Source organism: Mytilus galloprovincialis, chromosome 5 (assembly GCF_965363235.1).
Source record: "Mytilus galloprovincialis chromosome 5, xbMytGall1.hap1.1, whole genome shotgun sequence".
Classification (NCBI taxonomy): domain Eukaryota; kingdom Metazoa; phylum Mollusca; class Bivalvia; order Mytilida; family Mytilidae; genus Mytilus; species Mytilus galloprovincialis.
In genome coordinates this window covers 8,972,000-8,989,891 of record NC_134842.1, presented here as the reverse complement: position 1 = coordinate 8,989,891, position 17,892 = coordinate 8,972,000, and the positions used below count along the sequence as shown (strand labels likewise).

The 17,892-nt window shown below is 33.4% G+C and overlaps 2 protein-coding genes across 7 annotated transcripts; both read left to right on the top strand.

The window, feature by feature from the left end:
• The first annotated feature begins 20 nt into the window (after window positions 1-20).
• Window positions 21-16,143, top strand: LOC143075081 (uncharacterized). Of its 6 annotated transcripts, none has more exons than XM_076250370.1 (9): window positions 21-155; window positions 2,234-2,626; window positions 5,207-5,432; window positions 6,176-6,346; window positions 6,970-7,129; window positions 9,005-9,243; window positions 9,975-10,082; window positions 10,766-10,913; window positions 13,347-16,143. In XM_076250370.1, the coding sequence occupies exons 2-9, from the start codon at window positions 2,376-2,378 to the stop codon at window positions 13,475-13,477; spliced, it is 1,434 nt and encodes a 477-aa protein (XP_076106485.1). In that variant the 5' UTR covers window positions 21-155; window positions 2,234-2,375; the 3' UTR covers window positions 13,478-16,143. The 6 variants fall into 6 exon arrangements, with proteins under 6 accessions (XP_076106485.1, XP_076106490.1, XP_076106489.1 ...); XM_076250375.1 differs by having other exon boundaries at window positions 25-155; window positions 12,726-16,143; XM_076250374.1 differs by having other exon boundaries at window positions 25-155; window positions 12,657-16,143.
• Window positions 42-2,226, top strand: LOC143075085 (tRNA-specific adenosine deaminase 2-like). Its single transcript, XM_076250377.1, has 2 exons — window positions 42-124; window positions 1,578-2,226. The coding sequence occupies exon 2, from the start codon at window positions 1,591-1,593 to the stop codon at window positions 2,113-2,115; it is 525 nt and encodes a 174-aa protein (XP_076106492.1). The 5' UTR covers window positions 42-124; window positions 1,578-1,590; the 3' UTR covers window positions 2,116-2,226.
• Window positions 16,144-17,892: the final 1,749 nt, after the last annotated feature.

Below are 17,892 nucleotides of genomic sequence, written 5' to 3'. Positions count from 1 at the left end.
CCTGAAATTTCAAAGTCAAAATCTAGGACGATATAGTTTCCTTTGCCGTTCCGGATTTCACGCTGACGTCTTCTATCGGATTTTGGACGCTACTTCAACATCGTTTCAATACTCAGACAATAGAGTAAGACACAAGAAACAAGCTTTTCTTTTAGGTATTTATAATCTTTGTCAATTTCAATGTTATCTGACGCAAGGCTCCTTCAAATTTCCACTGCCGAACTGGTTTTACCAGGAGATCTAAGTTAATGATTTTAAAAGGCATAATTTATATGCACAATCCTGATTGTAAATCTTAGATCCTCTTGTGTACAAACCTGCAAAGAGGACTCACTTAATCTCTTCACTCAGGTATATATAGTTAACTTCTTCTTCTTCCAGTAGTTATGTTTGAAATCATTTGGTTGCACATCTTGAATACACCCTATCGCTACATGTATTTTGAAATCTGCTCAGGTTGAACCCAGAATTTGTGCCGGTTGAGGCATCAGATATTTTGTATTATGATGCAAAATTTTACTGGACCTTTGTGATGTCCTGCAGTAATAGCGGACAAATAGCGATAAGGTGTATACATAAGCATTGATAAGATAAGATATATTTATTTAAAATAAGAGGAATTTATTAACCAATTTTGGACCCTGAGGGACATGATATTAATGGTATCGGGTCTGTTCGCTCTTTAAACACATTCGCATCTGTGTTTTTCAATTTTTATATGTTTTCTTTTAGTATGCAGTAAAAAGAAACAACACAAAAAACAAAAAACTCAGCATGAAAACGTAATAAATGAAATATAGGACTACATCACCGTCTTATAAACACATTCACATGTACAAATCTTGCTAGATTTTTTATAAAACTTATATCCTAAATAGTTCTAACATTGACACATTGTTAAGATAATGTCAATGCTATTTTATTTATTTCAACTTTTGCCCTGAATCAATACATAAGAATCACATATACGTGTTTACATGTTACTAGCTATAGGTTCATATCACCAATGTCTTGGACAAAATGGAAATAAGTGTAGAACAACATTTTGAATAAATTTTAAAGAGTTATGCCCCTTAGAAATGTTAATTATATCAGAAAACGCATTGCATTTGCTATAGCCTTTATTCTTTAAGATATTTACAAAATGTTTAGAACCAAAACAACAGTATTTTTAGTTGGACTGATAAAATATGTGCAATGGGGGACATTGAAAAAATCTGTTCTTTTATTCATATTCATTGGAATAATATGTGGACCAATTTTCTAATCCTATGCCGCAGGGAGCTTATATCAGAAAATTGCTCTGGTGCCAGAATTCCCATAGGGAATCCCGTAGCTTGAAATGATGTTTTTTTGTTCTCAAGGTCAAAACTTTGGGATGCTGATTCCAGTGGAGGGGCATTGGCAATTTGTTTAAATTTTGTGATTAGGTTAGTTGATATTTAATATGCAGATTATTATTATTGATGTATTAGCATTGATATAAAATTCTCTTGTTGAGACTTCGAGTTGTCTCATTGGCATTCTTATTTTTAAATGTTTATCTGATAGTAAAGAAAACAACATAAATTTTACAGCATAGGCAATAGAATGGTAACAATGGATAATGAACATATTACTTGGATGGAAAGGACATTTGACCTTGCAGAAGAAGCATTAAAATCAGGAGAGGTTCCAGTAGGGTGTTTGCTAGTGTATGATGGGAAGGAAATTGCTGTAGGCAGGAACGAAGTGAATGAAACCAAAAATGCAACAAGACATGCTGAAATAGTTGCCATTGATAAAGTTTTAAAATTCTCTGAAGAAAATAAATTGGATTCAAAAGCAGTTTTTAGACAGTGTGTTCTATACGTAACAGTTGAACCCTGTATTATGTGTGCTGGAGCACTTAGACAAGTAGAAATCCCCTTAGTAATTTATGGATGTGCTAATGATAGATTTGGTGGATGTGGATCCATTTTGCCAGTTCATAGTGCAGAGTTACCTTCCCTTGGACCATCATTACAGTGCATAAGTAATGTGATGGCTGAACGGGCAATACAGTTACTCAAAGATTTTTACAAGGGGGAAAATCTGAATGCCCCAGAAAATAAACGTAAAGTTAAAAACACTTAAACAATAAAGTACATGTAGATTAACATAAATAACAAAAGACATATGTGTGTGCTAGTTTGCTGTAAATGCAGTTTCATATATTTTAAAAGTATTGAAAATATTTGTTTTCTATTTGTAGACAATTAAGAGGAGAAATCCTTCCTAATCTGATTTTTAAATGTTTGATCCATGTACATTTGACATAACATTAGTATGACACATGGTGTCAGGAATATTTTATACATATTGATGACATAATTGAAGAAGAATAGTGTGTAGAAATGGCTTTAAGAGCAGTTAGACAGCTAGTTAGCAGAGGAAAGACTAACTTAGCTAAAATAAATGACATTACAAATCCAACATCGACAGAAAAACGTGAAAGATTAGTTATTCTAGGAACAGGTTGGGGCAGCTACAGTGTATTGAAGACAATAGACAAAAACAAATTTGATGTGATAGTCGTCAGTCCGAGGAACCACTTCCTGTTTACACCATTGTTATGTAGTACAACTGTGGGGACTCTAGAATTTAGGTGAGTTTTAACAATGTCTTATAGTTTGATGTATACAATTATTTGTCAAGAGGGAGATAACCACACATTTATACATTTAAGGGAGATAACCACATATTTATACATTTAAAATACAATGCATCAGGTTGACACTTCAACAAATTGATTAAAATTCTTTGCTGCTGAAAACATTCACAATCATTTACTGGGATTTAATATTTTGTAGTTATCAATTTGCAGATTTTGGGAAAAAAAATGCATTTTAGGGACGACATCAAAAGATCGATGTAGGATAAAAAACTTAAATCAAATAGTTTGGGGGTGGGGGGGTCAACATTGCTGCAAGTTTTGTTAATCTAAAATCGATTTTACCTATATTCATATAGGTAAATCAATTTTTCCCAAATTAAGTTAAGAAGGGGGGTAGGGGGGTCAGCGAAAAAACTATGTGAATTAAGTTTTTTTATCTTACATTGAACTTTTGATGTCGTCCCTTAGTTGATACTTTATACTTTTATAGCTTGATTTCTGAAAGCTACTAGTTAGCCAACATATAACCAATTCCTGAATATACATTGAAAAATGGAACAGTTAAGGTCAATAATACCAGTGTCTTAGACATGTTAACTGAAAAAAAACCTGTTTGATAGAATAAACATTATCACAATAAAAAACCTAAGTCTTAAACTTAGACTCATCATATCTTCAATCTTGGATGAAATATGAAACAAAAAAAATCATTGACAATAAGCATGATAAGATTATGGCAGTGAGGTCGTTGATACAAATCAGAATTAAGAAACTGAATGGGTCCATCAATAACCATGCTACGTCAATCTTTAAAGACCCAAATGTTGCAAAACACCTATCCGACCTCCATGACAAATATGTTGTTGTCCCTGCAGATAAAGCCCCAAATAACATCGTTTTTGTGTGTAAAAGTCACTACATCAACTGCTTGATAAACGAATTAGGTATTGACAATTCACTTGGTAACTCAACATATACCCTCACGACACTTACCAAAGAGGAAATCCTGGATAATCATAGGTCTGTTCTATGTTCCTTTGGAATTTCAACCAAAGATGAAGAACTGGATCTTCCATCACTGTATTGGATACCTAAACTACATAAGTGTCCTTACAAACAACGGTATATTGCTGGGTCTTCCAAGTGCTCCACGAAACCTCTTTCTAAATTATTAACATCTATTTTATCAGCAATCAAAGACGGGCTTCAAAGTTATTGTGAAACTGCCTATTCTAGAGGTGGCGTGAATCAGATGTGGATACTTAAAAATTCAAAAGATCTTTTAGAGTACATACAATCTAACTCTCTTTCATCTTGTAACAGTATTAAAACATTTGACTTTTCTACCCTGTACACAAGTATTCCACATTCCAAACTAAAAGACAAATTGAAAGAGTTGATATTACTTTGCTTCATAAAAAAGAATGGCCAACGTAGATACAAGTATCTTGTCTTAGGGAGGGATAAATCCTACTTTGTAAAGAATCACTCTGATTCAAACAAAAAATTCTCTGAAACTGATATTATCAAGATGCTTGATTTCTTGATTGACAACATATTTGTTACGTTCGGAGGACGTGTTTTTCAACAGACTGTCGGCATTCCAATGGGAACAAACTGTGCCCCTCTACTCGCCGACTTGTTTCTTTATTATTATGAGGCTGACTTCATGCAGGAACTTCTTAGGAAGAAAGATAAGAAGTTAGCAATATCCTTTAACTCTACTTTCCGCTATATAGATGATGTTCTTTCACTAAACAATTCAAAATTTGGTGACTATGTGGAACGCATCTATCCAATCGAACTAGAGATAAAGGATACTACAGATACAGTTAAGTCGGCTTCATATCTTGACTTACATCTAGAAATTGACAATGAGGGTCGGTTGAAAACAAAACTTTACGACAAAAGAGATGATTTCAGCTTTCCAATTGTGAACTTTCCATTTCTAAGTAGCAACATTCCAGCAGCACCTGCATACGGGGTATATATCTCCCAATTGATACGATATTCCCCTGCTTGCATTTCCTACCATGATTTTCTTGATAGAGGTTTGCTGCTCACAAGGAAGCTATTAAACCAAGAGTTCCAAATGGTCAAGTTGAAATCATCCCTTCATAAATTTTACGGACGCCATCACGAGTTGGTTGACCGTTATGGAATAACCGTTTCACAAATGATATCGGATATGTTCCTTACGTCGTAACTACAATCCCCTTCCCTTTCATGAATATGACCTATCGAATTAGACTATTTACCGGATTTGTAATCACTTAAGCAACACGACGGGTGCCACATGTGGAGCAGGATCTGCTTACCCTTCCGGAGCACCTGAGATCACCCCTAGTTTTTGGTGGGGTTCGTGTTGTTTATTCTTTAGTTTTCTATGTTGTGTCGTGTGTACTATTGTTTTTCTGTTTGTCTTTTTTATTTTTAGCCATGGCGTTGTCAGTTTGTTTTAGATTTATGAGTTTGACTGTCCCTTTGGTATCTTTCGTCCCTCTTTTATGTAAAGCTAACTAAATTCCAAGTCTTTCTGTTGATCTAGTTAATGTCCTGTTATCATTTCAGATCTGTGATAGAACCTGTCCGGAACACAATATTTCGTCAGCCTGATCATTTCCACTTATCATTTGCTACAAAACTAGATATTGAAAATAAAAAAATACATTGTGAAAGTGTATTGAAATCAGAGCTTAAATATACCATAGACTTTGATAAATTGGTGATTGGTGTAGGAGCTTTGAGTAATACATTTAATGTGCCTGGTGTTCAAGAACATTCATTCTTTCTCAAGGTAAGACTGTTACTTTTAACGTCCCTGGTGTTCAGGACCATTCCTTCTTTCTCAAGATAAGATTTTTACGTTTAACGTGCCTGGTGTTCAGGAACATTCCTTCTTTCTCAAGGTAAGATTGTGTTACAACCAGTCCAGGATGTCTTTGCCTCATCCGACCAAATATTCAACTCACCTGATAGTTACACTATGTTTGAAAATATCATTGAAAGATAATTATCTGATTAATTACTAATAATATGTACTTTACCTTAACTCACCTGTTACAGATCAGCCCTTGTGGCTGTATTTTACCCCACTTATTCTCTATAAAAAGGCTTTACTGTCCCACATACCATAATAGGAATTCATCTAAGAATTACTTATGTCTCTCCAAGTCAACACTTTATAAGAAAATAAACCTTTAATTTGTTTCCAAAAATTTCTGATTGTATAAAATTAGATTTATATGAAAAGAACACTTCCTAAATTTCATGTGTCAGAAGTGCTTCTCTGGATTTTCTTCATCTGGAATGCTCAATACCAAATGTTTGTAAGCCAAGGATGTAAAAGAACAGAAACAGTTGTATGACAAAAAAGGACCTAATAGCCAAATCCATCATAGGTCAACTTAGGAGTTGAAATCTTTGTTCTTTACTGATCGTTTTTGGTTCAGTCAAATTTTAAAAATATTTGATTTTTTTCGATGAATATTTTTGGAAGGATTAAAATCTTTTTAACGTTTTGACTTTTCTAAATTATAGGAAGTAGCAGATGCCAGGAGAATAAGGAACAGAATATTAAAGAATTTTGAATTATCAGTACAGCCAGGAATAGAAGACTCAGAAGCAAATAGGCTGTTACATACAGTTATAGTAGGAGGGGGACCGACTGGTGTGGAGTTTGGAGCAGAACTTTATGACTTTGTAGAACAGGTACACAAAAGAGGTTACAATCTACACTGGCGGATCCAGAAATTTTCATAAGTGGGGCCCACTGACTGCCTAAGAGGGGGCCCGCTCCAGTCACACTTCAGTGATTCCCTATATAAGCAACCAAATTTTTTCCCAAAAAGGGGGGGGGGCCCAGGCCCCCTGCCCCCTAAATCCACCTTTGATCTATACAATATGCATAATATTTCATGTGCATACTATGTAAACTTAAAATCTTGATCTCTGTACAACAGCTGAGCATATGTGAGTTTAACAGGATATGGTCATGTGTAAGTGAAATCTGGAAATATGTGTGATTTGGGTAAAACCTAATAAAAAACAAGGAAATATGTTCATAGACATGATAGAAACAAGAAATCAAACTGTAGTTTATAATATTGATGATATCAAAATTTTTGCACAGAACATGAGTAAGAAACTAAAAGTCAGTAATTGGTAAATAAACATGCATTTTTAGTGAAAGAAAAGTAATTTTATGGCAATTATATTTATCTATATGGTACTACCATTATTTTATACAAAGCTTATCCACCTGTTATTCCTCAGTTATTTTTCAAGATTTATAAATTCACAGAAGGTTGATTTGAACAATACACGTTTTGTAGGATATCTCCCGTCTGTACAAGCAGAAGAAACATCACGTTAATGTTACACTGGTAGAATCTAACCAGATCCTAGCATCATTTGATGAAAGTCTCAGAAAATATGCAGAGAAAAAGATAAAAGAGAGAGACCGGTTTCAACTGGTCAAGTCAATAGTAACAGGTAAGGTTTCAACTGGTCAAGTCAATAGTAACAGGTAATACAGAGTTATCATTAATGAATATCATGTGGAACATAAATGTTCCAGTACATTAATATTTGTTGTTTACCAATTTGCGTGGATTTCATGGTACAGGGGAACCACAAATTTAAATGTTCAACGAATTACAAATTTTTTAGCTCACCTGGCCCGAAGGGCAAAGTGAGCTTTTCCCATCACTTTGCGTCCGTCGTCGTTAACTTTTACAAAAATCTTCTCCTCTGAAACTACTGGGTCAAATTAAACCAAACTTGGCCACAATCATCATTGGGGTATCTAGTTTAAAAAATGTGTCCGGTGACCGGGCCAACCAAGCAAGATGGCCGCCATGGCTAAAAATAGAACATAGGGGTAAAATGCAGTTTTTGGCTTATAACTCAAAAACCAAAGCATTTAGAGCAAATCTGACAATGGATAAAATTGTTTATCAGGTCAAGATTTATCTGCCCTGAAATTTTCAGATGAATCGGACAACCCGTTGTTGGGTTGCTGCCCCTAAAATGATAATTTTAAGGAAATTTTACTGTTTTTGGTTATTATCTTGAATATTATTATAGATAGAGATAAACTGTAAACAGTAATAATGTTCAACAAAGTAAGATTTACAAATAAGTCAAGTGACTAAAATGGTCAGTTGACTCCTTTAGGAGTTATTGCCCTTTATAGTCAATTTTTAACCGTTTTTCATAAATCTTAGTTATCTTTTACAAAATCTTCTCCTCTGAAACTACTGTGCCAAATTAATCCAAACTTGGCCACAATCATCTTTAGGGTTTCTAGTTTAAAAAATGTGTCTGATGACCCGACCATCAAATCAAGATGGCCGCCATGGCTAAAAATAGAACATAGGGGGTAAAATGCAGTTTTTGGCTTATAACTCAGAAACCAAAGAATTTAGAGCAAATCTGACAGGGGGGTAAAATTGTTTATCAGGTCAAGATCTATCTGCTCTAAAATTTTCAGAGGAATCGGACAACCCGTTGTTGGGTTGCTGCCCCTGAATCGGTAATTTTAAGGAAATTTTGCTGTTTTTGGTTATTATCTTGAATATTATTATAGATAGAGATAAACTGTAAACAGTAATAATGTTAAGCAAAGTAAGATTTACAAATATGTCATGACAGAAATGGTCAATTGACCCCCTAAGGAGTTATTGTCCTTTATAGTCAATTTTAAACAATTTTCATAAAATTTGTAAATTTTTATTTACATTTTCCACTGAAACTACTGGGCCAAGTTCATTATAGATAGAGATAATTGTAAGCAGCAAGACTGTTTAGTAAAGTAAGATGTACAAACACATCACCATCACCATAACACATTTTTGTCACGAATCCATCTGCTTCCTTTGTTTAATATTCACATAGACCAAGGTGAGCGACACAGGCTCTTTAGAGTCTCTAGTTTAAGGAATATTTGCAGACTTTGCAAAAATCTACAAAATAAAATATCCACGAATGTACAAGTTTTCTTTAATCCACGAAAGGTGGTACGCACGAAAATAAATGAATACACAGTACATGACAAAAATCACAAAAAAATGGAAGTCTGTGTAATAAATTTATAATGTATTTGAAGTTCACATGTCAGTCAGCAATTTTTAAAGGTCATGTCAACAAGAAATAGGATACTTGTAACATTTCCGTGCATTCTTTATAATGTTTCCAATGGAACTTTTGTAATTTGGATATGTGCTTTAGTATGTTAGTTGAGTTGATTAGGTGGGCTTAATTTTGCATCAAATGCTACTTTACGATCTACATACATAATTTTAAAAATTTTGATTCAATAAATCTTGTTTTTAAGGTTTGAAAAGAATGTAATGTATTTTTTTTTAGAGGTAAAAGAAGATTGTGTTACATTAAGTAATGGAGAGACAATTCCGTGTGGAATGGTTGTATGGAGTGGTGGTATAGCTCCCAGACAGTTTGTTAGTGATTTAGATCTGAAGAAAAATAAACAAGGACAGGTAAGTAATGGAGAGACAATTCCGTGTGGAATGGTTGTATGGAGTGGTGGTATAGCTCCCAGACAGTTTGTTAGTGATTTAGATCTGAAGAAAAATAAACAAGGACAGGTAAGTAATGGAGAGACAATTCCCTGTGGAATGGTTGTATGGAGTGGTGGTATAGCTCCCCGACAGTTTGTTAGTGATTTAGATCTGAAGAAAAATAAACAAGGACAGGTAAATAATGGAGAGACAATTCCATGTGGAATGGTTGTATGGAGTGGTGGTATAGCTCCCCGACAGTTTGTTAGTGATTTAGATCTGAAGAAAAATAAACAAGGACAGGTAAGGAAATAAACAGAATGTGAGACACAAAGTTATTTATAAAATAAGTTTGGGCAATCAAATGGGACATCAATCGACAAGGACACAAAAAAACCCCAAAAAAACGAATTGATATCTATTCTGGAGGTCACTATGCAGTCTACAACAATAAACATGTGCCTATGCAATATATTAATCTCTAAACAGTCTCAAGGTTAAAATATTGTGGATAGATTTAACATAAACTACCATAGATCTGTCATCAACACAACGGTGTCCTAATATCAAGGAAACATTTAGATATAAGGAAAGAGATCTACTAGGTAGGTTTATGACTTGGGACAGGCTTACAGACATGTAATGGGATAAAACTAGTTTTTGATCATCTCAACTCTTATTTAATTAACTCAATTTGTTGATTAACAAAAGGTGTGTAAGAGAATACAAATAACAATCAGTACAGGAAAAACGGGGGTAGTTTAGATATTACTAAAGTCAATATAACACATTGATTTAATGAAAGTTTATAATTTTAGGTAATGACAGATAAATACCTGCACGTTTTAGGGGATGACAGTAAGAGTGTGTTTGCTATAGGAGACTGTGCTGATGTACAAGACATGCCATTACCATGTACTGCCCAGGTATTGTTGCAAAGTCCTTGAAAACTATTTACCCCAACCCCTAGTAAAAAAGATAAAAATTAAAAACTTATAAAAATACTAGTCATTTGGTGACATGATCTGAATTATGGAGTATAGAACTATGATACAGATAACCTAAAACACAAAGTCAATATAAAAAGACATTAACCCTGGTAGTATGAAATAAGCAAATGTGGTGTGATCGAGACAGCTCTCCACTATAGACTAAATGACATAGATTAGTTAATAAGCATAGGTCACTGTTAATCCTTTAACATTTGTCAAAACCTACACTGCATAGTCTGCTTCAAAGCCCCAAAATTACAAATGTAAAACAAAGCAAACAAGAAAACTAATGATGTATGTACAAAACTTTAAAAGAAAAATAAATATGATACATAGCACTGAATTACAGACTTTTGACTTTTTACAAATTCAGCTTTAGATCTGACAACAATAAATTATAGAAATAGGCAATTATCAAATTAGAAATGTTTAAGTAGCTCTAATAGATTTTCTAGGTAAAACTGAAATTGATGTAACTTGAAAATCTTTAATCACATGATAATGTTTCAGCGCAGATACACTGAAAAAGTAGGTCACAACATGTGATATTTACCTAACTAGTATATCTTGTATAACAATCTATAAATGTTCATAGCTGATGTCGTTTATGATTTTAGGTAGCAGAAAGAGAAGGCAGATACTTAGCTAAGATGTTAAATCATGGTAAAGAATTCGCAGAACCATTTAAATTCCAGAGCATGGGCATGCTGGCTTATATCGGGAAATATCAAGCCCTTACAGATGTTAAGCAAATCAAAATGCAAGGTAGAAAGAAACACTAGCAACAGATTTCAGATTTAGTCAAACTCTTGGAATTTCAAGAAATCTTTTTAGGGATAGCCTCTGTATTGCTATTTTTTTTTAACTGAATGTTAGTGGTTTTTGTATTTCAGTTCTTTTAAGTACTGGTATCAAATTTTTATGTCAAATTATACAATTTGTTTGACCAACGGTTGAAGATTCTACAAATGCAACAAGTTTGAAACAATATTTGTCCTATTATAACTTTTAACTGTTTTTAGAGAGTAAAGATTGAAAAAAAATAGATATTACCACTATTGATATGGTGTAATGGCAAGGATTATAAATAGACAAATGAAATTGTCATAAATACATCTTACTTAAAAAAAAAATCCTAGTACAAAACCTTCATTGTGTTTTTTGTCGAGCCTGCAACTTTTGTTGCAGAAAGCTCGACATAGGGATAGTGATCCGGTGGCGGCGGCGGCGGCTATGGCGGCGAGTTAGCTTACTTCTTAAAAGCTTTATATTTTAGAAGGTGGAAGACCTGGATGCTTCATACTTTGTATATAGATGCCTCATGTTACGAAGTTTCCGTCAGTTACATGTCCAATGTCCTTGACCTCATTTTCATGGTTCAGTGACCACTTGAAAAAAAAGTTCAAATTTTTTGTAATGTTGAATTCTCTCTTATTATAAGTAATAGGATAACTATATTTGATATGTGCGTACCTTGCAAGGTCCTCATGTCTGTCAGACAGTTTTCACTTGACCTCGACCTCATTTCATGGATCAGTGAACAAGGTTAAGTTTTGGTGGTCAAGTCCATATCTCAGATACTATAAGCAATAAGGCTAGTATATTCGGTGTATGGAAGGACTGTAAGGTGTACATGTCCAACTGGCAGGTGTCATCTGACCTTGACCTCATTTTCATGGTTCAGTGGTTATAGTCAAATTTTTGTGTTTTGGTCTGTTGTTCTCATACTGTATGCAATAGGTCTACTATATTTGTTGTATGGAATGATTGTAAGGTGTACATGTCTAGCGGGCAGATGTCATGTGACCTTGACCTCATTTTCATGGTTCAGTGGTCAAAGTTAAGTTTTTGAGTTTTGGTCTTTTTATCTAATACTATATGCCATAGGTCAACTATATTTGGTGTATGGAAATATTTAATGATCTTTATGTCAGTCGCGCAGGTTTTATTTGACCGTGACCTCATTTTCACGGTTCATTGCACAGTGTTGTTTTTGTGTTTTGGTCTATTTTTCTTAAACTATAAGTAATAGGTCAACTATATATGTTGTATAGAAGCATTGTTAGTTGTACATGTCTGCCTGGCATGGTTCATCTGACCTTGACCTCATTTTCAAGGTTCATTGGTCTTTGTTTAGTTATCTTGGTTAATGTTAAGTTTATGGTACAGTTGTTATAAAGCTTAGCTTTTTACTTAGGACTATCAACATAATATCAATGATTAGTATAGAAGGCGAGACATTTCAGCATGTGCACTCTTGTTAATATTAAAGAATATTTTTGTTTTGTTTTCTAAAGTTTGTGTTCTTATATTAGACATTGAAAGTGAAATCATATAAATGTTATATCTGTTTGTTTTTTGTGTTCCTAGGTTTTACATCCTGGATAGTATGGAGATCAGCCTGTCTAACAATATTATGACATTTTATTTTGTTCCTAGGTTTTACATCATGGATAGTATGGAGATCAGCCTGTCTAACAATATTATGACATTTTATTTTGTTCCTAGGTTTCACATCCTGGATAGTATGGAGATCAGCCTGTCTAACAATATTATGACATTTTATTTTGTTCCTAGGTTTCACATCATGGATAGTATGGAGATCAGCCTGTCTAACAATATTATGACATTTTATTGTGTTCCTAGGTTTCACATCATGGATAGTATGGAGATCAGCCTGTCTAACAATATTATGACATTTTATTTTGTTCCTAGGTTTTACATCATGGATAGTATGGAGATCAGCCTGTCTAACAATATTATGACATTTTATTTTGTTCCTAGGTTTTACATCATGGATAGTATGGAGATCAGCCTGTCTAACAATATTATGACATTTTATTTTGTTCCTAGGTTTTACATCATGGATAGTATGGAGATCAGCCTGTCTAACAATATTATGACATTTTATTTTGTTCCTAGGTTTTACATCATGGATAGTATGGAGATCAGCCTGTCTAACAATATTATGACATTTTATTTTGTTCCTAGGTTTTACATCATGGATAGTATGGAGATCAGCCTGTCTAACAATATTATGACATTTTATTTTGTTCCTAGGTTTCACATCCTGGATAGTATGGAGATCAGCCTGTCTAACAATATTATGACATTTTATTTTGTTCCTAGGTTTCACATCCTGGATAGTATGGAGATCAGCCTGTCTAACAATATTATGACATTTTATTTTGTTCCTAGGTTTTACATCCTGGATAGTATGGAGATCAGCTTATTTAACAAGGTTAGGAAGTTGGAGACTAAGAATGCAGGTTCCAATAGACTGGCTAAAAACATTAATATATGGTAGAGATATATCGAGATTTGATTAAAATCTACACACAAGCTGTTAATTTGCATTAAATTTGAATAGAACATGTATAAATGGCTTATATTTTTAAAACCGACCGTGCAAGGGCTGTATAGCCAGTCAAGGTCGTTAAAAACTTACATTTGTGTATTTTTAATGCTTTTAGGTAGAATTTTGTTAGATTTAAATGATACTAATGACTGTTTTTTACCTCACCTGGCCCAAAGTTATCGTCATTATCATTGTCTGTCTTCACCTTAAATTTTTGTAAAATAATTTGTCTCTGAAACTAGACCAATTTCAACTTAACCATTTCTGAATAATCCTGATGGTATCACATATAAAGTTTTGTTTTTGTTCCTTTTGGTAAAATGTGTTTATTGTCTAATACCGTAAAACCAATAATAATTAGAAAAAATCTTACATAGACAAACATGCACAGAATTTCACTATCTATCTCCTTCCTGTCTACAATTACCAGGTATCTTTTTTAGAAGTTATTGCCGTTAAATTGTCATTCTTCACTAAATTCTATGTTGTTGCCTATTATCTTGAAAACTATAATGAATACATAAATAGAAATGATGAACAGCAAAATGAATCACCATTTCAAGATCTGCAAGTACTGGTATGTCAATATGACTGAAACTATTGGATGACAACTTATTGTACCAATTATTGCCTTTAAATTAATATATTTTTGAATAATGCAATTTTTTGTCTATAGTTGTAAAAATACAAGTGAGCAATTCAGGCTCTTTGGAGCCTCTTGTTAACTGCTGTTTTACCTGTGCTGTTAACTTATCGTAATTTAGTAATTATATTGTTGAATATTTACCTGATTATTGTTATACATGTAAGTATTCAGTTGTACAGTTTTTGTCGAGCCTGCAACTTTTGTTGCAGAAAGCTCGACATAGGGATAGTGATCTGGCGGCGGCGGCGTTAGCTAACTTCTTAAAAGCTTTATATTTTAGAAGGTGGAAGACCTGGATGCTTCATACTTTGTATATAGATGCCTCATGTTACGAAGTTTCCGTCAGTCACATGTCCAATGTCCTTGATCTCATTTTCATGGTTCAGTGACCACTTGAAAAAAAAGTTCAGATTTTTTGTAATGTTGAATTCTCTCTTATTATAAGTAATAGGATAACTATATTTGATATGTGCATACCTTGCAAGGTCCTCATGTCTGTCACTTGATCTCGACCTCATTTCATGGATTAGTGAACAAGGTTTAGTTTTGGTGGTCAAGTCCATATCTCAGATACTATAAGCAATAGGGCTAGTATATTCGGTGTATGGAAGGACTGTAAGGTGTACATGTCAGGTGTCATCTGACCTTGACCTCATTTTCATGGTTCAGTGGTTATAGTTAAATTGTTGTGTTTTGGTCTGTTTTTCTCATACTATATGCAATAGGTCTATTATATTTGTTGTATGGAATGATTGTAAGGTGTACATGTCTAGCGGGCAGATGTCATGTGACCTTGACCTCATTTTCATGGTTCAGTGGTCAAAGTTAAGTTTTTGAGTTTTGGTCTTTTTATCTAATACTATATGCCATAGGTCAACTATATTTGGTGTATGGAAATATTTTATGATCTTTATGTCAGTCGCGCAGGTTTTATTTGACCCTGACCTCATTTTCACGGTTTATTGCACAGTGTTAAGTTTTTGTGTTTTGGTCTATTTTTCTTAAAGTATAAGTAATAGGTCAAATATATATGTTGTGTAGAAGCATTGTTAGCTGTACATGTCTGCCTGGCATGGTTCATCTGACCTTGACCTCATTTTCAAGGTTCATTGGTCTTTGTTTATTTATCTTGGTTAATGTTAAGTTTATATGACAGTTGTTATAAAGCTTAGCTTTATACTTAGGACTATCAACATAATATCAATGATTAGTATAGAAGGCAAGACATTTCAGCATGTGCACTCTATTTTTGATAGTATGAAAGGTTACAATTAACAGAATTGATAAACTGGATTGGAAATAGTGCCATAAATTAATGATATAAAAATGGTTTCAGTATGTTATTTATGAAAACATCTAACAATAAAATTTCATTTATAGTCTTTTCTAAAGTTGTCATAAATTTGTAATGTCCCTTTGTCTTAAAATGACACAAAAATGTGCAGACTGAAATTACAAGATAATATAAAACTTGATGGATCAGGAACATTTTGGTTTCAGTAACTGATTTTTTTAACATTATTTTTGTTGCCTTTTTTGGGTGTCAAGGTTTCCCCATTATTCAATTTTGAAATATTTTTTTTTTATGTAATTGTAATGGGAGCCGGTGTGCATTTTATTCATGCTTTTAAAAAAGATGTACACTATGTTTACTTAAATATTTTCTTAAATGAACATGGACGGGTATTATTTTTTATGATAGATCTTATATTTGCTTCTTTGTAGTTTACTAATGAAGATTTAAGTTTTGTTGGCATTCATTTAACAGTTAAGTTTGTGGCAGCTATTTATATTTAGAAAAAAAAAAAAATCTTTTTTTTAACCAAATGATTTCCTTGTTACATGTACAGTATAGGCCATTCTGACTGGTATTTGCTAGTGTAATTTGCACAGTGATTGTTTAAATGGTACATTGTATTTATTAGAATTTTACAGAGACCTATTTCTAATATACATTTATAATATGTAAATAAAAATATAATTTTAATGTATATTTCTATTTTACTGTTTGGGTAACATATTGGTTTTATTCTTGAAACAAGAAGCTTCATTTTGTTTCACTACTGAGTCAGTCACCTATACCCATTGGTATTCAGTCATAACAAAGACTATTTTTGTAAACATTGATCAAGGTTAAATTTGTTGTGGTCAAAGATGAAGCTCGCACTACATACAATAGGTCAACCAAAGGAGAAGGTTCACGAAATGTTTAAATTGGCCCTGAATTTTTTATGTTTTTTAAATCGGGCCAAAAAAATTACAAATTTCCCATAGAAATACTTGTGATAATGCTAGTAAGACAAAAATATTTTTTCTGGCACTTTCCTTTATAATTTATGGAGCTATGACCCTTTAAATAAACATAATTTGTATTAAAAGGTTAATTTTGGTACTTTTTTCCTATAATTTTAATTGTTTTTGGAATAATTAACTTTGGCCGCCATCTACGATCCAAATTGTTTTTATATTGATGAAATCTATATCAAAATTGGAACCTTTTGGTTACAACACATTTTGGATTGTAGGTGGCGGCCAATGTGTTTCTAAAGCTTTGAGGTCTGAAAAATGCACAAAATCATCATATTTTGACAAAATGTCTAAAATGGGCATACTTTGAAGAATATTTTGTACCCTTATGAAAAGAATTGATATATTTAGCATTAAGACATTTGAAATAGACCCATTTAAGAACCAATTTGAGACCTTTTTGGTGTTTTATGATAAAGTTGATATTTTAGGCCATTTTGTGCCATAAGTGAACCTTGTCCTTTGGTGTTTGGATATAATGTCAAGTGAACATGTCTTTCAGACAGGGTTCATCTGAACATGACCTCTTTTCATGGTTCATTTGCTAATGCAAGTATTTTTGGTTATATTCATATCTGATTTTTATCAATAGGTCGAATATGCAGGCCATTCATTAAGAGGCGGTACCCGGTACTTTTACCCTCCTATGCTACTGATAAGTACCGCCTGAATTCAGGAATTTTTATATAAGATGTTCATTGAATACATTGTAAAGTACCACCTACAAATAGGAATGTACCGGTCAACATGAAAGATAATGAAACCACTGAATATGTTTGGCATATGAAATGACGATGAACAAATGCCTGTATGGCAGATTTGATCTTACCTTCACCTTAGCAAAACCAATCTTGAAGTACAAAAAAGAAGATGTGGTATGATTGCCAATGAGACAACTGTCCGCAAGAGACCAAAATGACACAGACATTAACAACTATAGGTAACCGTACAGCCTTCAACAATGAGCAAAGCCTATACCGCATAGTCAGCTATAAAAGGCCCCGATATGACAATGTAAAACAATTCAAACGAGAAAACTAACGGCCTTATTTGTATAACCAGATGCTCCGCACGGCGCAGCTTTATACGACCGCAGAGGTTGAACCCTGAACGGTTGGGGCAAGTATGGACACAACATTCAAGCTGGATTCAGCTCTAAATTTGGATTGTGATTAAATAGTTGACACAGCATAGGTTTCTGACACAGAATGAATGTGGTCTAATGAACTTTTTTTTTGCCTTTGAGCAATTCACTATGCTGTTGAATATTAATCCTCTCAAAAAAATGTTTGAAGAAATTTTCTTTCTATTTATGAAATCTTAAATGAGAAAAATTTAACCCCCCACCCCCATTTTTTTTTTCACATCCCCCTTTCCCTTTTTCCAAAACTGATCTCAATTCAAATTTCTAATGGAGTTTGCAACAATAACTT

What these genes read in the sequence shown, in the direction of transcription:
- LOC143075085 (XM_076250377.1), top strand. Translation starts at nt 1,591, where the DNA reads ATGGTAACAATGGATAATGAACATATTACTTGGATGGAAAGGACATTT.
- LOC143075081 (XM_076250370.1), top strand. Translation starts at nt 2,376, where the DNA reads ATGGCTTTAAGAGCAGTTAGACAGCTAGTTAGCAGAGGAAAGACTAAC. An exon ending in GTGGGGACTCTAGAATTTAG is followed by an intron (nt 2,627 to 5,206) that starts GTGAGTTTTAAC and finishes TTATCATTTCAG; the next exon opens with ATCTGTGATAGAACCTGTCC. An exon ending in AACATTCATTCTTTCTCAAG is followed by an intron (nt 5,433 to 6,175) that starts GTAAGACTGTTA and finishes TCTAAATTATAG; the next exon opens with GAAGTAGCAGATGCCAGGAG.